The following is a 27,613-nucleotide window of genomic DNA, read 5'->3' on the forward strand; positions in this document are numbered from 1 at the left end:
CACCTTTCCCGCATGTGATTTCTATGGGTGGTCTTCAGTTTGCCGACTGTTGGGATCCCGGCGCACAGTATACCGGCACTGGAATCCCGACACCCGGCATACCGACAGCTTTTCTTCCTCTTGGGGGTCCACGACCCTCCTGGAGGAAGAATAGATAGCATGGCGTGCATAGCGCGCCACTGTGCCCGCAGCATGGCGAGCGCGGCGAGCCTGCAAGGGGCTCATTTGCGATCGCCCAGCTGTTGGTATGCTGGCGATCGGGATTCTGGCGCCGGTATGCTAGCCGCTGGGAGCAGGGCCGCTGGCATACCATAATACACCCGATTTCTATAGCAGCACTACAGGGGCAGACTGCCGCAGTGCTACTGAAGTGACAGATGGCTCTGTCCTTTGTGTGCCTCTATGGCAGCACTGCGGGAACAGAAGACTCATAGGTCTATGTACTAAGCCTTGGAGAGATATAGAGTGGACAGAGATAAAGTACCAGCTAATCAGCTCTGTCATTTTTCAAACCCAGACTGTAACCACATTCCAGTTAGGAGCTGATTGGCTGGTACTTTATCTTCATCTACTTTATCCCTCTCCAAGTCTTAGTACATAGACCACGCAGATTCATTAAGAGCGGCTTAGCATGATGCAGTACTGCCAGTGGTGGAGAATTGTCGTCTGCCAGCGGGCACAGGACCCAAAGATGAGGGCACTCTGGGCCTTATTCAGACCTGATCGCAGCAGCAAATTTGTTAGCTAATAGGCAAAACCATGTGCACTGCAGGGAGGGGGGGGGGGTGTAACATATGCAGAGAGAGTTAGATTTGGGTGGGTTATGTTGTTTCTGTGCAGGGTAAACACTGGCTGCTTTATTTTTACACTGCAATTTAGATTTCAGTTTGAACACACCCCACCCAAATCTAACTCTCTCAGCACATGTTATATCAACCCCCCCCCCCCCCCCCTGCTGTGCACATGGTTTTGCCCCTTTAGCTAACAATGTTGTTGCTGCGATCAGGTCTGAATTAGGTCCTCTGCTAGGCTGACATATAACAGGTCCCTCCTATATTGTCATTGTCAGGGGTTTCATTATATACTGTATGTCCTTAACATACTCGGCATTAGGAATGGGGGTTTGCCAGCGGTCACATGACCCAGGGGCAGGGTGCACTCTGCCAGAGAGTGACATGTAACAGGTCCATCTTACATAATCACTGCAAGCCTCTTACACAATGTACAGTGTGTAATAGTAATACTAACACTACAGGGTCATTAGCTGCTATACCCAGAGGAAGAGGGGTACTGGGGGAAGGGGAGGGAGTGACGCCAAATTACTGCCTGAGAAAAATCCTAGATTTGACCCTGCTTAAACCAGAGTTTCCAAAACTCCGCCATTGCAGTCCAGGTTTATATATTTCCATGACTGAGCCCAGAGTGTACAATCAAAATGACTGAGGTACTAATTAAGTCACCTGTGCTCAAGGATGGACATACTTAAAACCTGGAGGTAAATTTACTAAGATGGGAGTTCTATTTAAGATGGGATGTTGCCCATAGCAACCAATCAGATTCTACTTCTCATTTATCTAGCACCTTCTAGAAGATAATACCTGGAATCGGATTGGTTGCTATGGGCAACATCCCATCTTAAACAGAACTCCCATCTTAGTAAATTTACCCCCTGGACTGTAATGGCGGAATTTGGGAACCTCTGGCTTAAACTACAAGAGTGCAGAAGGCCTTGATTTCAAAAGCATTTTTAGTAAACTACCCATAGACTGTATAACTGATATAAATAGGGATAATTATTAACAGTTACTTATATAGTGACAGCCATTTCCATAGCACTTTACAATTGGGAACAAAATAAAACATGACAGACAGAGGTAAGAGGGCCCTGCTTGCAAGCTTACAGTCTATAGTGGAATAGAGACGCATTAAAGATAGAGTACCTATATTGGTCAGCCAGATTACAGAATTTTTGGAGTGCTGTATGATCCAGTCACACAGGAATGTGGCCTAGGGTCAGCAGAATGTGAAAGTGAAGAGGAAAAAAAAATAATGTTACTGTATAGAGGAGAAGTAATTAGCTAGGAAAGCTTATGGAGGTTGTGTGGGTGGCTCTGGAATTTGGTACAGTAAGATCGCCTGAAGATGGGAGTTTTCAGGGAATGTTTGGAGACTAGAGGAAAGTTGTATTGTGCATAGGAGGGCATTCAGGGGCGCCAGAACGTGTTGTTGTGGGGGGGGCATTATCTACCCCCACCACACCCCACGCGGGGAGCACTTTCCCCCCAGTTAACCGCAGAGCTCAGTTTCAAAACTCCAGCGCCGCAGCGTGCTGCCGCGTGTCCTCCTGTCCTAGCCGGCTCTCAGATACATTACTGGGAGGAGGCGTGGCCATGCTGAGCCTGCTGGGACATCCCCGCCTCCTCCCAGTAATGCCTATGTGAAGAGCAGGCTGGACAAGACATGGGGCAGCATGCTGCGGCGCCGGAGTTTTGAAGTTACAGTCTCAGCGGTGATCTGGGGGGTAAGTGTTCCCCCTCCCCACGCCTCTGTCATGTTTGGGGGGGGGGGGGCATGCTGCCCCCTTGCTCCCCCATTCCGACACCTATGAGGGCATTCCACATAGCATACCACCCCATATCGCTGCCGGGTCCAGCAGCGGGGGGACAGTCCCAGAAAAACTGGACTTTCCAGCAGAAAGCTGGGCAGTTTGGAGGTATGTCAGAGTGGATGCTGCCCAAAAAACGTTGTACAGCTGTTAATGACAGTAGGTAATGAGTGTGGGTTAGAGTGGAGTGGGAAAACTGGGAGATATTTTGAGATAAGTGAAGATATACTGTATATGTTGTTGTGCTTTGGTTACTAGCCTTATGTATATCTTATATTAAATTTGATAAAATACAGATACATACCTCCCAACTTTTATAGCTTTGCAAGCAGGCGCAGCTGCAGCTGAAAGGGGTGGGGCCTCAGGGAGGGGAGGGGCCTCATTGCACTACCCCATTTTCATTATTTTGGGGGCATGCCCAGCGCTTCCTAAGCAGCTGGGCAGCCCCTTACTCACCTCCCGCACTGTTTAGATGCTGTGCCCATGCACACGGCATCTATTCTGTGTTCATTGGCTGCTTTGCAAAGCAGAGCAGTCGTGATCACTGGCTCTCCCAACTGCCCCCCACCCGCGGGAAACTGCGATCCACGGGTGGGACAGTGTTTGGAAAGCAGGACTGTCCCGCTGGAATTGGGGCAGTTGGGAGGTATGCGGATAACCAATGGAGGGACTGACAGAGCGGATCAGCAGACGATGGACATTTAGTGAGGAAGATCAGCCTTGCAGCTGCACTCAAATGTATTGTAGTGGTGAGAGTCTGCATTGGGGAAGGCCATTAAGGAGACTAGTGCAATAATCAATGCAGGAATAATGAGTGCATGGATTAGAGTTTTTGCAGTGTCTTGCGTATTATGGATAATAAGAATTTACTTACCGATAATTCTATTTCTCGTAGTCCGTAGTGGATGCTGGGGACTCCGTAAGGACCATGGGGAATAGCGGCTCCGCAGGAGACTGGGCACATCTAAAGAAAGCTTTAGGACTATCTGGTGTGCACTGGCTCCTCCCCCTATGACCCTCCTCCAAGCCTCAGTTAGGATACTGTGCCCGGACGAGCGTACACAATAAGGAAGGATTTTGAATCCCGGGTAAGACTCATACCAGCCACACCAATCACACCGTATAACTTGTGATCTGAACCCAGTTAACAGCATGATAACAGAGGAGCCTCTAGAAAAGATGGCTCACTACAGCAATAACCCGATTTTTTGGTAACAATAACTATGTACCAGTATTGCAGACAATCCGCACTTGGGATGGGCGCCCAGCATCCACTACGGACTACGAGAAATAGAATTATCGGTAAGTGGATGCTGGGGACTCCGTAAGGACCATGGGGATTATACCAAAGCTCCCAAACGGGCGGGAGAGTGCGGATGACTCTGCAGCACCAATTGAGAGAACTCCAGGTCCTCCTCAGCCAGGGTATCAATTTTGTAGAATTTTACAAACGTATTTGCTCCTGACCAAGTAGCTGCTCGGCAAAGTTGTAAAGCCGAGACCCCTCGGGCAGCCGCCCAAGATGAGCCCACCTTCCTTGTGGAGTGGGCATTTACAGATTTTTGGCTGTGGCAGGCCTGCCACAGAATGTGCAAGCTGAATTGTACTACAAATCCAACGAGCAATAGTCTGCTTAGAAGCAGGAGCACCCAGCTTGTTGGGTGCATACAGGATAAACAGCGAGTCAGATTTTCTGACTCCAGCCGTCCTGGAAACATATATTTTCAGGGCCCTGACAACGTCTAGCAACTTGGAGTCCTCCAAGTCCCTAGTAGCCGCAGGCACCACAATAGGTTGGTTCAGGTGAAACGCTGAAACCACCTTAGGGAGAAACTGAGGACGAGTCCTCAATTCCGCCCTGTCCGAATGGAAAATCAGATAAGGGCTTTTACAGGATAAAGCCGCCAATTCTGACACGCGCCTGGCCCAGGCCAGGGCCAACAGCATGACCACTTTCCATGTGAGATATTTTAACTCCACAGATTTAAGTGGTTCAAACCAATGTGACTTTTGGAACCCAAAAAAAACTACATTGAGATCCCAAAGTGCCACTGGAGGCACAAAAGGAGGCTGTATATGCAGTACCCCTTTTACAAACGTCTGAACTTCAGGGACTGAAGCTAGTTCTTTTTGGAAGAAAATTGACAGGGCCGAAATTTGAACCTTAATGGACCCCAATTTCAGGCCCATAGACACTCCTGTTTGCAGGAAATGTAGGAATCGACCCAGTTGAATTTCCTCCGTCGGGCCTTACTGGCCTCGCACCACGCAACATATTTTCGCTAAATGCGGTGATAATGTTTTGCGGTTACATCCTTCCTGGCTCTGATCAGGATAGGGATGACTTCATCCGAAATGCCTTTTTTCCTTCAGGATCCGGCGTTCAACCGCCATGCCGTCAAACGCAGCCGCGGTAAGTCTTGGAACAGACAGGGTCCTTGTTGGAGCAGGTCCCTTCTTAGAGGTAGAGGCCACGGATCCTCCGTGAGCATCTCTTGAAGTTCCGGTTACCAAGTCCTTCTTGGCCAATCCGGAGCCACGAATATAGTGCTTACTCCTCTCCATCTTATAATTCTCAGTACCTTGGGTATGAGAGGCAGAGGAGGGAACACATACACTGACTGGTACACCCACGGTGTTACCAGAGCGTCTACAGCTATTGCCTGAGGGTCCCTTGACCTGGCGCAATACCTGTCGAGTTTTTCCCAACGGTTTATAATCATGTGGAAGACTTCTGGGTGAAGTCCCCACTCTCCCGGGTGGAGGTCGTGCTGAGGAAGTCTGCTTCCCAGTTGTCCACTCCCGGAATGAATACTGCTGACAGTGCTATCACATGATTTTCCGCCCAGCGAAGAATCCTTGCAGCTTCTGCCATTGCCCTGCTGCTTCTTGTGCCACCCTGTCTGTTTACGTGGGTGACTGCCGTGATGTTGTCCGACTGGATCAACACCGGCTGACCTTGAAGCAGAGGTCTTGCTAAGCTTAGAGCATTGTAAATGGCCCTTAGCTTCAGGATATTTATGTGAAGTGATGTCTCCAGGCTTGACCATAAGCCCTGGATATTCCTTCCCTATGTGACTGCTCCCCAGCCTCGCAGGCTGGCATCCGTGGTCACCAGGACCCAGTCCTGAATGCCGAATCTGCGGCCCTCTAGAAGATGAGCACTCTGCAACCACCACAGGAGGGACACCCTTGTCCTTGGTGACAGGGTTATCCGCTGATGCATCTGCATTGATGCACTGAGACTTGGCTCGGTTTTAGGAGGTTCCTGACTAGCTCGGATAACTCCCTGTCTTTCCCCTCCGGGAGAAACACCTTTTTCTGGACTGTGTCCAGGATCATCCCTAGGAACCGAAGACAAGTCGTCGGAACCAGCTGCGATTTTGGAATATTGAGAATCCAATCGTGCTGCCGCAACACTACCTGAGATAGTGCTACAACGACCTCCAACTGTTCCCTGGATCTTACCCTTATCAGGGAATCGTCCAAGTAAGGGATAACTAAAATTCCCTTCCTTCGAAGGAATATCATCATTTCGGCCATTACCTTGGTAAAGACCCGGGGTGCCGTGGACCATCCATACGGCAGCGTCTGAACTGATAGTGACAGTTCTGTACCATAAACCTGAGGTACCCTTGGTGAGAAGGGTAAATTTTGACATGAAGGTAAGCATCCTTGATGTCCCGAGACATCATGTAGTCCCCTTCTTCCAGGTTCGCAATCACTGCTCTGAGTGACTCAATCTTGAATTTGAACCTCTGTATGTAAGTGTTCAAAGATTTTAGATTTAGAATCGGTCTCACCGAGCCGTCCGGCTTCGGTACCACAACAGTGTGGAATAATACCCCGTTCCCTGTTGCAGGAGGGGTACCTTGATTATCACCTGCTGGGAATACAGCTTGTGAATGGCTTCCAAAACTGTCTCCCTGTCAGAAGGAGACATCGGTAAAGCCGACTTTAGGAAAACGGCGAGGGGGAGACGTCTCGAATTCTAATTTGTACCCCTGAGATATCACCTGAAGGATCCAGGGGTCTACTTGCGAGTGAGCCCACTGCGCGCTGAAATTCATTGAGACGGGCCCCCCACCGTGCCTGATTCTGCTTGTAAAGCCCCAGCGTCATACTGAGGGCTTGGCAGAGGCGGGAGAGGGTTTCTGTTCCTGGGAACTGGCTGATTTCTGCAGCCTTTTTCCTCTCCCTCTGTCACGGGGCAGAAATGAGGAACATTTTGCCCGCTTGTCCACGAAAAGACTGCGCCTGATAATACGGCGTCTTCTCATGTTGAGAGGCGACCTGGGGTACAAACGTGGATTTCCCAGCTGTTGCCGTGGCCACCAGGTCTGAAAGACCGACCCCAAATAACTCCTCCCCTTATTAAGGCAATACTTCCAAATGCCGTTTGGAATACGCATCACCTGACCACTGACGTGTCCATAACCCTCTACTGGTAGAAATGGACAACGCACTTAGACTTGATGCCAGTCGGCAAATATTCCGCTGTGCATCACGCATATATAGAAATGCATCTTTTAAATGCTCTATAGGCAAAAATATACTGTCCCTATCTAGGGTATCAATATTTTCAGTCAGGGAATCCGACCACGCCAACCCAGCACTGCACATCCAGGCTGAGGCGATTGCTGGTCGCAGTATAACACCAGTATGTGTGTAAATACATTTTAGGATACCCTCCTGCTTTCTATCAGCAGGATCCTTAAGGGCGGCCATCTCAGGAGAGGGTAGAGCCCTTACAAGCGTGTGAGCGCTTTATCCACCCTAGGGGGTGTTTCCCAACGCACCCTAACCTCTGGCGGGAAAGGATATAATGCCAATAACATTTTAGAAATTATCAGTTGTTATCGGGGGAAAACCACGCATCATCACACACCTCATTTAATTTCTCAGATTCAGGAAAACTACAGGTAGTTTTTCCTCACCGAACATAATACCCCTTTTTGGTGGTACTCGTATAATCAGAAATGTGTAAAACATTTTTCATTGCCTCAATCATGTAACGTTTGGCCCTACTGGAAGTCACATTTGTCTCTTCACCGTCGACACTGGAGTCAGTATCCGTGTCGGCGTCTATATCTGCCATCTGAGGTAACGGGCGCTTTAGAGCCCCTGACGGCCTATGAGACGTCTGGACAGGCACAAGCTGAGTAGCCGGCTGTCTCATGTCAACCACTGTCTTTTATACAGAGCTGACACTGTCACGTAATTCCTTCCAACAGTTCATCCACTCAGGTGTCGACCCCCTAGGGGGTGACATCACTATTACAGGCAATCTGCTCCGTCTCCACATCATTTTTCTCCTCATACATGTCGACACAAACGTACCGACATACAGCACACACACAGGGAATGCTCTAATAGAGGACAGGACCCCACTAGCCCTTTGGGGAGACAGAGGGAGAGTTTGCCAGCACACACCAAAGCGCTATATATATACAGGGATAACCTTATATAAGTGTTTTTCCCCTTATAGCTGCTGTATTGTTAATACTGCGCCTAATTAGTGCCCCCCTCTCTTTTTTAACCCTTTCTGTAGTGTAGTGACTGCAGGGGAGAGCCAGGGAGCTTCCCTCCAACGGAGCTGTGAGGGAAAATGGCGCCAGTGTGCTGAGGAGATAGGCTCCGCCCCTTTTTCGCGGACTTTTCTCCTGCTTTTTTATGGATTCTGGCAGGGGTTAAAATTCATCCATATAGCCCTGGGGGCTATATGTGATGTATTTTCGCCAGCCAAGGTGTTTTTATTGCTGCTCAGGGCGCCCCCCCCCAGCGCCCTGCACCCTCAGTGACCGAAGTGTGAAGTGTGCTGAGAAGCAATGGCGCACAGCTGCAGTGCTGTGCGCTACCTTGGTGAAGACAGGATGTCTTCTGCCGCCGATTTTCCGGACCTCTTCTGTCTTCTGGCTCTGTAAGGGGGCCGGCGGCGCGGCTCTGGGACCCATCCATGGCTGGGCCTGTGATCGTCCCTCTGGAGCTAATGTCCAGTAGCCTAAGAAGCCCAATCCACTCTGCACGCAGGTGAGTTCGCTTCTTCTCCCCTTAGTCCCTCGATGCAGTGAGCCTGTTGCCAGCAGGTCTCACTGAAAATAAAAAACCTAAACTAAAACTTTCACTAAGAAGCTCAGGAGAGCCCCTAGTGTGCACCCTTCTCGTTCGGGCACAGAGATCTAACTGAGGCTTGGAGGAGGGTCATAGGGGGAGGAGCCAGTGCACACCAGATAGTCCTAAAGCTTTCTTTAGATGTGCCCAGTCTCCTGCGGAGCCGCTATTCCCCATGGTCCTTACGGAGTCCCCAGCATCCACTTAGGACGTTAGAGAAATGTTGTGTCCGTAAAAAGAATGGTGATCTGTACATTTGTATAAAGTTGTCAGTAAAAATTGGCAGCTGTGCAAGTGGGTGGTATTTGATATACTGGATGTCGGGATCCCGGCGCTCAGCATATAGACGCTGGAATCCCGACCGCTGGTATACCGATAACTAATCTCCCTCTTGGGGTGTCCACGACACCCCTGGAGGGAGAATAAGTAGTGTGGGGCGTGTAGCCACCATGCCTGCACCAAGCCCACAAGGGGCTCTTTTGCGCTCGCACCGCTGACGGCATTCCGGCGATTGTGATCCCGGCGCCGGTATGCTGGGCACCGGGATCCCAAGTGCCGGCAATTCATACTACATCCATGCAAGTTATCAGCTTGTAAAACAGTTGCTTCTTTAATTTTTTTAGTCTCCATGCAAGACAAACTGGGTGACTTTTGCTTCAATGATTTATTATGAGATAAGGATGTGGTTGTTGTTTTTGTTTACTTCTTAATCAGTGTTTATGGGGGACAATAAGGCTATCAATTGCAAATCTGCAGATCTAGTTTTATAACAGCCACACAAAGGACCCTTACTGCTGCAAGAAAACTACAAGTTCCTTCCTGAAGAGAAAAAGCAAGGACTAGAGAAAGGGTAAACACTGATTTGCATAAACGTTTACTCTACAGTAACTTCCTCAAAAGTTCAGATCATATAATCATTGAGTAACGCGATATGGCACCTTATTTTTTTCCTCTACTTCTCTTTAGATTTAAGAGCGTATTTATGAATTACTATTTACGGAATAATCCACAAATATTAAGTATACCCTGAATGTATCTAGGGGGGAATATAGCAGATATCGGAGATATTTGTTGCGGTCTTCCATTTTCAACTGCAAAAGTTGCTGCTGCCCCCATCTGTAGTGTAGACAGAGTTAGACATTGTAGTCTATTGCACTACTTTCTGCATTATTTTCCTTCCTGGCAATGGCCAGCCGCACATCATTCACATTAGTCCCTGGCCTATTGGAGTTTACAGTCCATGTCCCAGATTTATCAAGCCTTGGAGAGTGATAAATAGCATGGTGATAAAGTACCAACCAACCAGCTCCTGTCATTTTTCAAACACAGCCTGTGACATGGCAGTTAGGAGCGGATTGGTTGGTACTTTATCACCGTGCTATTTATCACTCTCCAAGGCTTGATAAATGGGGGCCTATATTCTCTAGTTATACAAAAAAGTGTAAAACTGCACCTGAGCATGCACTCTAAGCTAAAACTCACTGTTTCTCCTGTCCACGCAAAGTGATCTGTTGAAATCAGCACTTGTAAATCTGACCCACCATTTTTTTGCCAAGTTGTAAATGTATTTGTTTTTTTTTTAAAGAAATCTGTGTTAAATAGCCTGTTTGCGGGTGCGGCGCCCGTGTTAACCAATAGATGTGTGAACTTATCCCAGATCCTTAACGCCCGTTAGCACAGTAATTTACCAGGCAAGATAAAGGGGCTCTAACTGACTGGCATTGGGCATTAAATCCTGAAGCTACCACCCTTTTTCAGCTGCTATAAATTAATCGCTACTAACTGAAATCCCCCCTTAATGCGTTTTTAGCTTCTTCTCACAGACTCAACATAAAAAAAGTGCAACAAAACCAGCACATGTGACATTATCATATTGGTGGTCGTTCCGAGTTGATTGCTCGCTGCCGATTTTCGAAGTGCAGCGATTAAGTAAAAAAACGGCAAAAATGCGCATGCGCTAAGTACTTTCACACAAAACTTTGTATATCTACACAAGCTCGAGCGACGTTTTTTCATCGCTCGAGTGATCGTAGTGTGATTGACAGGAAGTGGGTGTTTCTGGGTGGTAACTGTCCGTTTTCAGGGAGTGTGCTTAAAATGCAGGCGTGCCAGGTAAAAACGCAGGAGTGGCTGGAGAAATGGGGGAGTGGCTGGCCGAACGCAGGGCGTGTTTGGGACGTCAAACCAGGAACTAAACGGACTGAGCTGATCGCAATCTAGGAGTAGGTCTGGAGCTACTCAGAAAGTAACTGCAGGGAATTATTTATTAGCAGTTCTGCTAATCTTTCGATCGCTATTCTGCTGAGCTAAGATACACTCCCAGAGGGCGGCGGCCTAGCGTTTGCAATGCTCTTAAAAGCAGCTAGCGAGCGAACAACTCGGGATGAGGGCCATTATACATTACATTAATAAGGGGCCCATTTATCAATGATCGCATATTGAGTACGATCTGGATGTGATATTAGCACCCAGGCTTGCAGTGCAATATGCAATCTTATCTGAAAGGAGCCTGTCCCTGCGATGTGCTCTGTGAGCTCACAGTGGCCACTTCCGGGGAGGGTCCCAGAGAAAGCCTCTGCCTGGCCAGCTACGTGGTGTGTAGCCCATAGGTTACCGCCATTTTCAGGCAGCGGTAGCTGTGGTGACCAATATTGCAAATGCATCGCATTAGGGATATTGGTAAATTGGGCAATACTGCATCCCCCATAGAAACCTATGGAGCATGTGGCTGCAGTGGTAGTGCAGGGACCTTCATACATTTGGGAGATAATAAATATTTGAGGTAAACCCCCCAAAACAGAAACCTATGGGGCATGTGTCTGCGATGGTTTGAGTACAAATACGATGTTTGGGGTTCTGCGTATGTGCAGAATGAGTCTAGTGATGCCACTCACAGCCCCTAGTCAGCCACATGATTGACATGTTTCAGCGCTTGGAAGGGCGGAGCGGGGTGGCTCTGTTCTTCAAAGTGGGGACGTGTCACCCCCGGTTTTGAAGGTGTGATGGGTCCAGGATCTGCATTGTCGGTCGCAGACTTCCTGGACCTGGGTGTCTGGATCCTACAGCCAGCTTGAGTAAGCTTCAGCTGACACAGGATTGCCGGTGCTGGTAACCATCACGAATCACAAATTTCAGAAGCAAGCACTCGGACCTTCACTAATGCAAACATATTTAACTAATGCTGCATTAGAATTTAAAGACATGGGATTGCACAGCCGCTTCCTTGTAACTGCGCAATTCCTTACAAATATGAATCAGGCCCATTGTGTTTACTAATTAACTGTTACACCATACAGTACTTCCTTGTATGTCACTACCCTGAGGCCGGTGCTTTACAGAGCTATTGCTTTTCTAAAACTGAAGGAAGCAATTTTCTCTTATCTTACAAACATTCCAGCTAAACTCTATAAATAATCTGATCACAGAATCTAAACAGGAGATTCCAGTCTATATTCAGTATATATATTTTTATTTTAAGAATTTCCTCATATAGAACCTGATTCAGGGGAAAACGCAATGCCGATGTTTGCGCAGTTGGCCAATAGCTCCTGAGTCGCACTGGTACATACTGTATATACATAGAATGTGATGGCAGATAAGAACCACTTGGCCCATCTAGTCTGCCCATGTACAAGCACACACCTAAACACTATTGTTAATTTTATCGGGAACCAATTAACCTACCAGAATATTTTTGGATTGTGGGAGGAAACAGGAGTACCCAGAAGACACCCACGCAAGTATGGGGAGAATATACAAACTCCAGCCATGACCTCAGTGCTGTGAGGTAGTAATGCTAGCATTGCATCATCCGTGCTGCGCATATGTCACAATGGTTAGTTACAGACCACGCTCTTAGGGAGGATTTGGACATAGAGTGATTGACAGCCGAGGAGTATTTATGGGAGGTAATGGGGTGGCTAGAATAAGATTTTGTCGGTATGTCACAGCCAGGGACTGTGTTTCTGGACTCGGTATCACTGGCCTAACGTCTTAGTTCTGACGGACATTCTGAGCAACCACAGGGTTACTCAAAAGTTTGATGGTGCGACCGATGTGTATCTGATTGTGTACGCAAGTGACAGATTAGAACCGCAGCTGGCCGGCATCTCTATATAAAGCACAGCGGCTGTTGCATTAACAGAATTTCTCAGTGTTCCTGCATGCAAAGAAGCAGTTGCGACCTAATTTGCATCCAATTGACACTGTCTCAGTCCCGGTCAAACAGCTGCAGTGCCTGTTTAAATTGGTCACCGGTTGGGAGCTAGTAGCAACTCGTGGACCAGTGGTCAGCTTCATTTTTTAATTTGGCGCTGGCTGTGAGCCATCACGACTCGCGGATTGGCAGCCAATCAGGGATGGCTACTGCTAATCAGTTGCCGGTCCATGATTCGTGATTGACTCGGGGCCGATGCCAAATTCAAAATGCATTCGTTCAGGGAGGAGCGCTGTGAGGGAATAGGGGTGCTGTGAGGCATAGGGAGCAATGCTGTGATGGGAGATGGGTGCTCTGCAGTAAGGATGATGAGGGGTGCTATGCTGTGAGCGGAGCAGAGAGGGGTGCTCTGCAGTAATGGGTTCTGTGCTGTATTGTGAGGGGTGCTGTGATGGGGGAGGAGCAGAGAGGGAGGAAAGAAAGAAGAGGAGGCAATGCTGCTAGGACGGGCCAGCAGCTGAAGCAAGAAGCTGAAGACTGTAGACTGCTGCAGTGGTGGGAAGGAAAAGAGCTAAATGAAGCTTCCCACTGCAGCCTTTCCCAGCATCACGGTGGGTCGCTTCAGACACTTATTTAACCCTCCCTAGAACCCCAGGGTGTAGGACAACAGGCACATGAACGCAGTCAGGCCACATGCTTGTGGTGCATGTTAGGCGGGCAAAGAGCCAGTGCCCCTGATATGCCCATACCCCTACTTCAAAATTTCCAATTCGTGCACTGTATTTAGTATAACTAGTTTCCTGATACAAATGGACATAGGAAAATACACTTATGGGTTGCAAAGAAAATTTTCTCCATTTAAACATACAATAAACACCAAAATAAGGCTTACCAAACACTGGCGCAGACCATACATGTAACGCTCCTTCTCTCCGCCTAAGAGCAAAGGATTGGTGTCCAATTTGGCAAAACACATTGGTCATCCTCTGAGCAGATTTACCAACATGTCACATAATGATCTGATAAATGACTAAACCAATTACATGAAATCAAGTATCAAGGCCACATTTAATCTTGTTAATGTCATTTTTATGTCCATATAAAGTATCAGGGATCCCAAAATTTAATTTTATAACATAGATATTAAAATAGAAGTTGAGGGGGGTCATTCCGAGTTGTTCGCTTGCAAGCTGCTTTTAGCAGCTTTGCACACGCTAAGCCGCCGCCTACTGGGAGTGAATCTTAGCATAGTAAAATTGCGAACGAAAGATTAGCAGAATTGCGAATAGACACTTCTTAGCAGTTTCTGAGTAGCTCCAGACTTACTCGGCATCTGCGATCAGTTCAGTGCTTGTCGTTCCTGGTTTGACGTCACAAACACACCCAGCGTTCGCCCAGACACTCCTCCGTTTCTCCAGCCACTCCCGCGTTTTTCCCAGAAACGGTAGCGTTTTTTCACACACTCCCATAAAACGGCCTGTTTCCGCCCAGAAACACCCACTTCCTGTCAATCACATTACGATCACCAGAACGAAGAAAAAACCTTGTAATGCCGTGAGTAAAATTCCTAACTGCATAGCAAATTTACTTGGCGCAGTCGCACTGCGGACATTGCGCATGCGCATTAGCGACTAATCGCTCCGTTGCGAGAAAAAAATACCGAGCGAACAACTCGGAATGACCCCCGAGCTCTTTAATATGGTTATTATATTTACTATGTTTCTGAATACAAGTTGTTGTTCTCTGGTGTCAGTAATGTCAGATAAAAACAGTCTGATTGCAGTGCCCTTGAAAGAGAGATTATTGCTGGAAAACATCTCCCTTACGATAACAACTTTCATACCTGCTAACTTTACCTGCCCTGAACTTTGTCTCCACTTCATGTGTTTGTGAATGTTATTAGAAGATTCTGCAAGTCTGCCACATGTAAAATTCATGTTTGTCTGGATTGAAATAGCTACTTAACCTGGCAACCACAACCTAAGTGCACATCTAGCACTAGGCAATGTATACAATATTATGAGGAATATTTAGTAAAACGTTAAAAATAAAAATAATTTTAACACATCAGCATCCAGAAACCTTCTTTTATTCCACTGTTCTACTAGAATAAACAAAAGCACTGAATTGATTGCTATGGGATATAACATCTGGATTTGTGTAAACCGGGTCTCACAAATGCCAATGCCACCTTACATCTGGTACTGACAAGCCTTTCTAAATAACATAATTTAAATGATTAATCCTATATAAAGTACTTCATTTTCAAAACAAACCATACACAGCAGGAAGGGATTCAGTATGATTTCCCGACAGTCGGGGTCCCGGCGGTCGAAATACCGATGCTGGAATCCCGAAAGTGAAAATCCCGACATTGAGCGCAGTGTGTCACCTCGCGGGCTCGCTGCACTCATCACGCTTTGGGCTCATTGGCAAGCTTCGCTTCCTACATTGTTATATTCCTCCTTGGGTGGTGGCATGGACCACCACCCTAGTGGGTATACCAGGCCTCAGTCAGAATTTCGACCACCGGCATTTTGGCTGCTGTCGGGATTCCGGCGCTGGTATTTCAACCGCTGGGATCCCGACTGTCAGGAACGTAACCATCTTGCATGTTGTACCTATTCACATTGTGACCACTGGGATTCTGGCCGATGGGATGCCGTACACATCCCCATGCCATCCTGACGGTCAAAATCCCAATGCTCACAATAGCGGCAGTAGGATCCTGACGGGTAAATATGCTGTCATTTTGAAATGTTAAGTATTAGGGTTAGGTTGCGGGAGGGGAGGGTTAGGGTTAGGCTGCGGGGGGGGGGGGCAGTTAGGGTTATCCTTAGAATACTTAACAAAATTGCAGGCATTTTCACCATCGGGACCCTACTGTCGTCATTCTGACTGTCAGAATGCCGTACACATCCCAATCACAGTGCTCTATTGTGCATTTACATAAGCTGTCAGACATATTTTGCAGGATGTAATGGAGTCCGAGATCAACGGAAGTTCAGGATGCTGGGCAATCTCGGATGTTTTTTTTCTAAAAGGGGCAAACACACTGAAAAACCATGCCTTGTAAGAGATTGCCCCTTTAAAAAAAAGTCAGCCAAATTCCCGCAGAGAGGTAAATGGCAGAGGAGGCACTGGCTAGTACCAGTGCCAGATTTACACACAATATATGAGCACACGGGTTCATGTGGGCATTATACACAGGTGCAGCAGTATATACTGCAGGAGTATTGATCAGAGATGTGCGGAAATGATACACAGGGGAGGCACTGCCTCACCTGCCATAGACTTTTTACTCCAGACTTTGACTATAACAATGATTAGAATAATACAAAGAATATTCTAATATATTCTTTGTATTTTTCATATACTTTACATAGCCAAAACTCTGGTGTACTGTATACGTAATTATGGCAGGAAAAGCTCTGCCTCACCTCACCGTATGTCACTGTCCTCCTTGTATCATTTTTCAGTTTGTAAAAAAAAAAATGTGCGCTAGAGAGCAAAGTGATTGCACATCTTGAAATGCGCTAGGTGGATGAATGACAACACGTGTTTAATATACAGATTGCATTTAGGATGGTTTGTAAATTACATTTATTGAACCAAATTCCAGATATCTACAGGTTACTGCATTAGTGCATTTTATTAGTTAATAATCCCACTGTCTGCAGAAGGGAAACAAGGGGCAAAAGGAAAACCAGACCTGTTGGAGGCACAAAATACAATGCAATAATAGAATGTATATAATAAACAAATACAGAACGGTTTTACTTCATTTTTGAAACTGCTCTGAAATTTATCTCTGCACTTGGCGCCTTCACTTTTTTTTTAACGTGTTTCCTTATATTTCATAAAACCTTTATGGGAGCCTTAAATTACACAATCGTGTCTTAAAAGAATACACTTAAGTTTGAAGTAAGTAAACAAAAGGTGAAGTCAGTGCTCTGTCCTGATCGGAGTAAGGTTACTTTCTGTTTCGTTATTTGAAAAAAAACAGGATGAGATTCAGGCACTCCCAGGATTAAACACAGAGACTGGACAATCATAGGCGTGCGCAGCACATTTTATTAGGGGGTGCACCATCGGAGGGATGTGTCTAGCACCGCCTTCTGGGCATGTCTGGCACCATCTATTGATGGTCAACGCAATATAAAATATCCACCCTTGTACCAATCCTAATAAAGCAGATACATTGCCAGATGTTGTGGTGTGCACCAAACAAACACCCCTGATGGCATTCACTGCAATTACACTGCTCCTTCTCAGCCTGGTCTGGCTCCCCCTCTCTTTCCCCTGCAGCAGCTTACTTACAAGTCTGTCACTCACTGACAGTCGCAGACTAGTACTGCTGCTGCTGGAAAAACGAGTGACGTGTCAATGTTGCTGCCGACCGCCTGCCAGTATTGAATTTGTCTTCCTAAGAGGAACGCTGGCTGCATGATGATCCTCATCAGTGGCTTGCGTTGGCATAGCATAGAAGGAGAGAGGTGGGCATGTGGCGGGTGGGCGTGTGAGCAGCATAACGTCATCACATCACGTTGTTTTTGTACATGGAGGTGGAGCCGGGAGTTTGAAAGCCGGGGGCAGTGGCACCCTTGATTAACCTAGGCGTCCGGTCAGTAATGCAGTCCTGACAGGTTGCAGCGCGGGGGGGACAGTAATCAGCCTGCTCGGCGATCGCTGCATCAGGCATGTGAAATCGGTGTGCCAGACATTAGGGGGTGCCTGTGCGCACCAGGCACCCCCCCCCTGCGCACACCTATGTAGACAATGCAAAACATTTGCTGCAAGTTTAGTTTTACAATAAGTAGGAACAAAACATTGGACCTTTGTTTATGTATCGTTTTTGTATGTGCTAAAAGGGCAATACACTTCATGGGGCTTGCATGGGAAATAAGATTTACAGGGACACCTAGCAAAAGGATGAAAACAAGGTCATGTTTTGGGATACAGAACAAGAGAGGTTTTGACTGAGCCAGATGGGCAACTCCACAGATTTTCCCAGTTCCTTGCTCCTAGCCATGGCTCTACTAACAGCACAGGCCTGAGTGGCTTTTATTCAATCTGTAGAAAAAGGCAAGCAAGGTTGACACATACTGTAAGTAAAATACATAATAACAAGATATGCATTATATAACGTGCCCTGTTTTCTACACACATTCAGTTCAGTGTGAGATTCCGTTGGAACCTTACGCAATTAGCAGCTGTTTAGATTTTTTACCATACCGGTACATACATTTTGCTTGTTTCTTTCTTCGCGCCTACATGGGGTATGAGCTAATACAAGCAAGGTTTCCCTTCCCGGAATTCCCCCTATACATTAGTTTGCAATGTTCCACCTTTCACTTTGGAAACACATAGATCTGACAGCATTTGTATACAATCTTAACTGACACCTAGCTGCTGGGCAGGTACACACACACACACACACACACACACACTGTACATTCTATGTAAACATGACCATTACAGTAGGCAGGGAATGCAGTGAAACAATTTTCCTACTTATATCAAGCACAGAAACTACATTCTGTCATATCCCTGCTCTTCACTGAAGTCAATCCCAGCAATAGTATTGACTAGCTCCCCTTACCACTAAGGAGCCTCATTATGTCAAGTAACCAGTAGCGGGCTGGGGCATGAAGGGCCCACAGGGGTAACACAGTGGTAGGGTCCCATATTTAGGGTGTGGCCAGTCTCCAGATGGGGTTTAGTTTTCCTAACCATTAGAGAAATATATTTAGTAAATACTGTTAGTGCATACATGATAATGTAGCAGATTCATAACAGCAATGCACTGTAGACAATAAACCATAGCCATGTGCAGTATAAGGTAACATATGTATGATGTAAAATTCAAGAACATGGGGTCTATTTACTAAGCATTGGACGGAGATAAAGTGGACGGAGATAAAGTACCAGCCAATCAGCTCCTAACTGCTATGTTACAGGCTGCGTTTGAAAAAATGACAGTTAGGAGACGATTGGCTGGTGCTTTATTTCCGTTGACTTTATCTCCATCCAAGGCTTAGTAAATAGACCCCTAAGTATGGAACCTGATCCCTAGAGGATGAGGAAGTGAAAAAAACAAAACAACACAAAAACAGGCAGTGGGGCTCACCAGGGGCTTCCCCTGTTCCCCTGTGGGCCAGTCCAACCCTGGATGTAACTACTCCAATCACATGGTACAGAGATTGCAGGTGAATAGGAAAGCATGTGGGGCACAGGAAGGGGAAAAATAGGCATGTGGGGTTTAGAAAGATGAGAAGTGTGCATTTCTATAAGAGCAGTATTTGTGAATTTTCTTTTTCTAAATTGTTTTTTCATTAATTTAATTGTAATATTAAAAAGTAAACATTTTTAAACATGCAATCATTATTTTATGTTATTGCATGTGGATGCATTTGGAGGTGAGCTACTCTTACTGAGCTGGATTATTACTAGGCTTCTGTCTGGGACCCAATGGGTCTATTTAGTAAACTGAATGAAGGTATTTCTCCAGCATTTTTCCTGGAGAAAGCATTTAATTTAATTGTCACTATTTAGAGTAAAGGGGGGTACACACGGAGCGACGTTCAATTAATTTCTAAGCAATCTGACTAGAGTGCTTAGAAATTAGGAACACATCGCTCTGTGTGTAGGGGTGCCGGCGACAGCGATGCACGGTCCCGCTGGGTGAAATGAGCGGACCCCCGTGCCCCCCCCGCTCAGCACATTGCGCTGTGCTGAGCGGGGAGAGAGATGTGTGCTGAGCGGTTCTCCCTCCACACCTCCCTCCACATCTCCCCATCTGTACGGCCCTTATAAGTACGGACAAATACTGAATTGTCTGCATTTCCATTTCTCTAATAACAGTACTGCAGCCCCCACTGATTTTAATGGGGCTACACACTAAGTGTATTTCATAAAATGAGAGAAGCAAGGCTTCTCTCTAACACATAAGGCCATCTCATGAGATGGCAGTGGTCTATATCATCTCCTCACCGAGACAGGCCTTTACCGCTAGGTCTGTCCCTGCACTTAAAAAAATATAAATATGGAGATAAAAGAAAAGCGAAAAGGGCAATGTTTTTATGCTTCTTTTTGCTTTCCTTTTAAACAGAGCCCCAAGTACTCTATCCCAATTTAGGTTATGTTTTTTTTTTTGACAAATGGAGAATAGTTATGAGCCTCAAACTAGTATGTTGCCTAGAGTCTCATAGAGTCATGATCAGGCTTTAAAGTGTCAGTGCGCCTCGCACAATAGCATTATTGCACCTTCTTTTTAGGACACAAGAATCAGTGCATAATCACCTACTTTTTTGCATCTCCCTCTTTGGAGATCTTGTGGACAAGGTCCAAGACACAAGTGTCAATGCAATTTGTGCCACTGTAGACTTACTTCCACTGCACAATAATGAGATCCGCATCATCACGCATGGCTTGTCAGGGTGAGATGACATATGTGATGGTTATTAAATTGTGTCATGGAGCCCTTCTTACATCAGTAGAAAGTGACTCTACTCTGCTGGGGTGTAGTATGGTATGCTAGTGGCCGGGATCCCGGCGGCCAGCATACCGGCGCTGGAATCCTGACCGCCGGCATACAGACAGCTGGGCGGGCACAAATGAGCCCCTATTTATTCTCCCTCCAGGGGAGTCGTGGACCCCCCAGAGGGGGAATATCTGTCGGTATGCCGGGTGTCGGGATTCCGGCACCGGTATACTGAGCGCCGGGATCCCAACAGCCGTCATACTAAATACCACCCCTCTGCTGGGTGAATTGGAAGAAATTAAAGGAGTCTCCCAAAAAATCCAGGAGGGTTGGCAAGTAGTTTAGAGGAGAGAAGGGAAAGGGGGAGGGGACATGATAGAAACTTTCAAGTACACCAGGGGTTTTAACAAAGTTCAGGAGGGAAACATTCTTCAAAGGAATAGGAGTATTAGAACTCGAGGACATACACTGAGACTGGAGGGGGGGGGGGGAGGTTCAGGGAAATTCAAGGAAATATTACTTCACAGAAAGGGTAGTGGATAAGTGGAATAGGCTCCCATCAGAGGTGGTAGAGGCTAAGACTGTAGAGCAATTTAAACATGTTTGGGATAGGCATATGAATATCCTTACAAAGAATTAAGGTTCAAAAAGGGTTGAGATTACCTAAGGATAAAAAAAAGGGGCAGACTAGATGGGCCAAGTGGTTCTTATCTGCCGTCAAATTCAATGTTTCTATGTTACGCCTCATTCCCATATTATGTTAATGCTGGGGCAGATTAGATGGGCGAATTGCCATCAACATTATATATTTTATACATGCAGAAAAAGAAAACATTGTAACACTTACACCAGCGTACAGAACGAGAGGTGGTTATGGGCACATTACCAGAGACAATTGTGCAAATCTCAGTACTGTGATGGAATGTGAGGCTGTTCTTAATGATAACAGACTGCAGTGAGTTGTACTTTGGCTGCTACAAGGTGGGAGTGTGCTATCCAACCAGCATACTTTGCCAAATCTGTACATTTGTTTCTACCCGTATTTCTTACCCACACTGCATATTGCCATACTGCAAATTGACAAAATGCACATAAAGATAAATATTCTGCAATGCCAAAACCAAGCAGAAAGGGAGGTAACACACGGAAAGGAAAGGTGTGCATAAAGTGAACAAACATAATTTATTGTGTCTACACCAGAAGAATAGTTACTAGTTAGCAAAATCTTTCCTTATGACACAAACTACAATATGTGGATGTGTACTGCAGACAAGTGGACGCAGTCTGTGAAATAGGGCACAGTCACTGGCAGCTGTTAGGCAACAACAAGCATTACAGGATTGGAAGAAAAGGCAGCATACTGTACCTGTTTGATTTCATTTGTGAAGTAAACATATGTGACTGCAAAAAGCACAGACTGGAGTAAAACTGCGAGAAGTACAAGTCCACACAGAGGGAGAGAGTGTGAGCCTGCTGCTGGGAACATGTTCCTGCTGGTGGTGTTCTGACTCAGAGCTTCAGACTCTCTCTGTAGGGAACTCTAGTTATCAGGTCTTTGTTATGTACAAAATGTGGGACAGGACAGGGGGTGGGGCTGCTGTCAGAAAAAAATTTGCTATTGCTGTTTACTGATCTTTCTTATCCCTCTTCATAGAAATCTCATTTTACAACTTTGTTTATAAACTGCAGTGTCTTAATTCCTGGTACAATAGAAGTGCAAATTTAACAGTTTTACAGTGAAGCTTATCTTATTTGTAAATCATGTTTGAGTGTTGAAGGTAGCCTACCTCCCAACGTGACCCAATCCAGGAGGGACACAATGCTCTATTATTGGACTTTCCTCCTAATTTATGATTGCTATCACCTATGTTGAACTAGTTAATTGCAGGACTTAAAGTGGTCCTGCAGAGGTGAGGGAACTCATCTACCCTGCCACCCCTCCCCCTCAGTGTGCACCGAAGGCGCGCGAACCACAAAGGGGGTGTGGCCTCACAAGGAAGGGGCGTGGCCACACACTAGTACCCCCAATTCGAATTACACAACGTAGTAGCACAAACTTATTCACATTGTCCTACATACTATTGCCCTTTACACACACAATGCCCACAATAGTAGTGACGCTTACAAACACATTGCCCACAGATGTGGTGCACAATGTAGCAGGATATGTTGAACAACCTTTGGTCACCTCTCTTATGTCTTCCATGTATCCACTCTGCTTTGTTATGTTTCCTTTGTCAGTCACTCTCTTTATGTGTCCATATCTTCATCCTAGGTAACCCTCTTACTCCCTATATACTCTTATTTGTGTTAGAGATGAGCGGGTTCGGTTCCTCTGAATCCGAACCCGCCCGAACTTCAGGTTTTTTACACGGGTCCGAGCAGGCTCGGATCTTCCCGCCTTGCTCGGCTAACCCGAGCGCGCCCGAACGTCATCATCACGCTGTCGGATTCTCGCGAGGCTCGGATTCTATCGCGAGACTCGGATTCTATATAAGGAGCCGCGCGTCGCCGCCATTTTCACACGTGCATTGAGAGTCATAGGGAGAGGACGTGGCTGGCGTCCTCTCCGTTTAGAGAAGAGAGAGACACAGTATTTTCGGGGAGCATTATTAGGAGGAGTACTACTGTATACTACTATACTACTTGCTGAAGTGATATTTATAGATTAGATAGTGTGACTGTAAGTGTATTATCTGACTTGTGGGGGAGACACTGACAGTGGGGAGCAGTTAGAGTCTGAGAGCAGGACTCAGGAGTACATATAACGTACAGTGCACACTTTTGCTGCCAGAGTCAGTGCCACACTGCCATTGTTGTGACCACACTGACCACCAGTATAATAATATATTTTGTGATTGTCTGCTTAGGCCTCGGAGTACTAGTTGCAAGTTGCAACGTGACCTGTCCTGAAGTGACCACCAGTTTAATAATCAATCACCACCAGTTTAATATATATATATATATATATATATATAATTGTATATAATATATATATATATATATATATATATAATATTGTATACCACCTACCCGTGGTTTTTTTTTTTTCATTCTTCTTTATACATACTACTATAGTAGCTTACTGTAGCAGTCTGCGGTGCTGTGCTGACCTGACAGTGTCCAGCAGGTCCGTCATCAGTCATTACATAATAAATATATATAGTACCTGTCCGGCTGCAGTACTAGTGATATTATATTGATTTCATCTCATTATCAATAATTTATCATCCAGTCTAGACTCTATATTAGCAGCAGACAGTACGTTAGTCCACGGCTGTAGCTACCTCTGTGTCGGCACTCGGCAGTCCATCCATAATTGTATACCACCTACCCGTGGTTTTTTTTTTTCTTTCTTCTTTGTACATACTACTATAGAGTATAGTAGCTTACTGTAGCAGTCTGCGGTGCTGCTGAGCTGACAGTGTCCAGCAGGTCCGTCATCAGTCATCATTACCTAATAAATATATTATCTACCTGTCCGGCTGCAGTACTAGTGATATTATATATACATACATATATATATTGATTTCATCTCATTATCAATCATCCAGTCTATATTAGCAGCAGACACAGTACGTTAGTCCACGGCTGTAGCTACCTCTGTGTCGGCACTCAGCAGTCCATCCATAATTGTATACCACCTACCCGTGGTTTTTTTTTTTCTTTCTTCTTTGTACATACTACTATAGTATAGTAGCTTACTGTAGCAGTCTGCGGTGCTGCTGAGCTGACAGTGTCCAGCAGGTCCGTCATCAGTCATCATTACCTAATAAATATATTATCTACCTGTCCGGCTGCAGTACTAGTGATATTATATATACATACATATATATATTGATTTCATCTCATTATCAATCATCCAGTCTATATTAGCAGCAGACACAGTACGTTAGTCCACGGCTGTAGCTACCTCTGTGTCGGCACTCGGCAGTCCATCCATAATTGTATACCACCTACCCGTGGTTTTTTTTTTCTTTCTTCTTTGTACATACTACTATAGTATAGTAGCTTACTGTAGCAGTCTGCGGTGCTGCTGAGCTGACAGTGTCCAGCAGGTCCGTCATCAGTCATCATTACCTAATAAATATATTATCTACCTGTCCGGCTGCAGTACTAGTGATATTATATATTATACATACATATATATATTGATTTCATCTCATTATCAATCATCCAGTCTATATTAGCAGCAGACACAGTACGTTAGTCCACGGCTGTAGCTACCTCTGTGTCGGCACTCGGCAGTCCATCCATAATTGTATACCACCTACCCGTGGTTTTTTTTTTTCTTTCTTCTTTGTACATACTACTATAGAGTATAGTAGCTTACTGTAGCAGTCTGCGGTGCTGCTGAGCTGACAGTGTCCAGCAGGTCCGTCATCAGTCATCATTACCTAATAAATATATTATCTACCTGTCCGGCTGCAGTACTAGTGATATTATATATACATACATATATATATATTGATTTCATCTCATTATCAATCATCCAGTCTATATTAGCAGCAGACACAGTACGTTAGTCCATGGCTGTAGCTACCTCTGTGTCGGCACTCGGCAGTCCATCCATAATTGTATACCACCTACCCGTGGTTTTTTTTTTTTCTTTCTTCTTTGTACATACTACTATAGTATAGTAGCTTACTGTAGCAGTCTGCGGTGCTGCTGAGCTGACAGTGTCCAGCAGGTCCGTCATCAGTCATCATTACCTAATAAATATATTATCTACCTGTCCGGCTGCAGTACTAGTGATATTATATATACATACATATATATATTGATTTCATCTCATTATCAATCATCCAGTCTATATTAGCAGCAGACACAGTACGTTAGTCCACGGCTGTAGCTACCTCTGTGTCGGCACTCGGCAGTCCATCCATAAGTATACTAGTATCCATCCATCTCCATTGTTTACCTGAGGTGCCTTTTAGTTGTGCCTATTAAAATATGGAGAACAAAAATGTTGAGGTTCCAAAATTAGGGAAAGATCAAGATCCACTTCCACCTCGTGCTGAAGCTGCTGCCACTAGTCATGGCCGAGACGATGAAATGCCAGCAACGTCGTCTGCCAAGGCCGATGCCCAATGTCATAGTACAGAGCATGTCAAATCCAAAACACCAAATATCAGTAAAAAAAGGACTCCAAAACCTAAAATAAAATTGTCGGAGGAGAAGCGTAAACTTGCCAATATGCCATTTACCACACGGAGTGGCAAGGAACGGCTGAGGCCCTGGCCTATGTTCATGGCTAGTGGTTCAGCTTCACATGAGGATGGAAGCACTCAGCCTCTCGCTAGAAAACTGAAAAGACTCAAGCTGGCAAAAGCACCGCAAAGAACTGTGCGTTCTTCGAAATCCCAAATCCACAAGGAGAGTCCAATTGTGTCGGTTGCGATGCCTGACCTTCCCAACACTGGACGTGAAGAGCATGCGCCTTCCACCATTTGCACGCCCCCTGCAAGTGCTGGAAGGAGCACCCGCAGTCCAGTTCCTGATAGTCAGATTGAAGATGTCAGTGTTGAAGTACACCAGGATGAGGAGGATATGGGTGTTGCTGGCGCTGGGGAGGAAATTGACCAGGAGGATTCTGATGGTGAGGTGGTTTGTTTAAGTCAGGCACCCGGGGAGACACCTGTTGTCCGTGGGAGGAATATGGCCGTTGACATGCCTGGTGAAAATACCAAAAAAATCAGCTCTTCAGTGTGGAGGTATTTCAACAGAAAAGCGGACAACAGGTGTCAAGCCGTGTGTTGCCTTTGTCAAGCTGTAATAAGTAGGGGTAAGGACGTTAACCACCTCGGAACATCCTCCCTTATACGTCACCTGCAGCGCATTCATAATAAGTCAGTGACAAGTTCAAAAACTTTGGGCGACAGCGGAAGCAGTCCACTGACCAGTAAATCCCTTCCTCTTGTAACCAAGCTCACGCAAACCACCCCACCAACTCCCTCAGTGTCAATTTCCTCCTTCCCCAGGAATGCCAATAGTCCTGCAGGCCATGTCACTGGCAATTCTGACGAGTCCTCTCCTGCCTGGGATTCCTCCGATGCATCCTTGCGTGTAACGCCTACTGCTGCTGGCGCTGCTGTTGTTGCTGCTGGGAGTCGATGGTCATCCCAGAGGGGAAGTCGTAAGCCCACTTGTACTACTTCCAGTAAGCAATTGACTGTCCAACAGTCCTTTGCGAGGAAGATGAAATATCACAGCAGTCATCCTGCTGCAAAGCGGATAACTGAGGCCTTGACAACTATGTTGGTGTTAGACGTGCGTCCGGTATCCGCCGTTAGTTCACAGGGAACTAGACAATTTATTGAGGCAGTGTGCCCCCGTTACCAAATACCATCTAGGTTCCACTTCTCTAGGCAGGCGATACCGAGAATGTACACGGACGTCAGAAAAAGACTCACCAGTGTCCTAAAAAATGCAGTTGTACCCAATGTCCACTTAACCACGGACATGTGGACAAGTGGAGCAGGGCAGGGTCAGGACTATATGACTGTGACAGCCCACTGGGTAGATGTATGGACTCCCGCCGCAAGAACAGCAGCGGCGGCACCAGTAGCAGCATCTCGCAAACGCCAACTCTTTCCTAGGCAGGCTACGCTTTGTATCACCGCTTTCCAGAATACGCACACAGCTGAAAACCTCTTACGGCAACTGAGGAAGATCATCGCGGAATGGCTTACCCCAGTTGGACTCTCCTGTGGATTTGTGGCATCGGACAACGCCAGCAATATTGTGTGTGCATTAAATATGGGCAAATTCCAGCACGTCCCATGTTTTGCACATACCTTGAATTTGGTGGTGCAGAATTTTTTAAAAAACGACAGGGGCGTGCAAGAGATGCTGTCGGTGGCCAGAAGAATTGCGGGACACTTTCGGCGTACAGGCACCACGTACAGAAGACTGGAGCACCACCAAAAACTACTGAACCTGCCCTGCCATCATCTGAAGCAAGAAGTGGTAACGAGGTGGAATTCAACCCTCTATATGCTTCAGAGGTTGGAGGAGCAGCAAAAGGCCATTCAAGCCTATACAATTGAGCACGATATAGGAGGTGGAATGCACCTGTCTCAAGCGCAGTGGAGAATGATTTCAACGTTGTGCAAGGTTCTGATGCCCTTTGAACTTGCCACACGTGAAGTCAGTTCAGACACTGCCAGCCTGAGTCAGGTCATTCCCCTCATCAGGCTTTTGCAGAAGAAGCTGGAGACATTGAAGGAGGAGCTAACACGGAGCGATTCCGCTAGGC

At 46.2% G+C, this 27,613-nt stretch overlaps 1 protein-coding gene across 1 annotated transcript in view; it reads right to left on the minus strand.

Annotated features, from left to right (window-relative positions):
- TNFSF10 (TNF superfamily member 10) overlaps window positions 1-21,897 on the minus strand; it is a 35,631-nt gene extending 13,734 nt beyond the window's left edge. The window contains exon 1 of the mRNA XM_063916266.1: window positions 21,722-21,897. Coding sequence (XP_063772336.1) covers window positions 21,722-21,841 — 120 coding nt within the window. The 5' untranslated portion in view covers window positions 21,842-21,897. The remainder of the gene's footprint in view (window positions 1-21,721) is intronic.
- Between the last annotated feature and the right edge of the window lie 5,716 nt (window positions 21,898-27,613).

The sequence above is a fragment of the Pseudophryne corroboree genome, chromosome 4 (genome assembly GCF_028390025.1).
Source record: "Pseudophryne corroboree isolate aPseCor3 chromosome 4, aPseCor3.hap2, whole genome shotgun sequence".
Taxonomy (NCBI): domain Eukaryota; kingdom Metazoa; phylum Chordata; class Amphibia; order Anura; family Myobatrachidae; genus Pseudophryne; species Pseudophryne corroboree.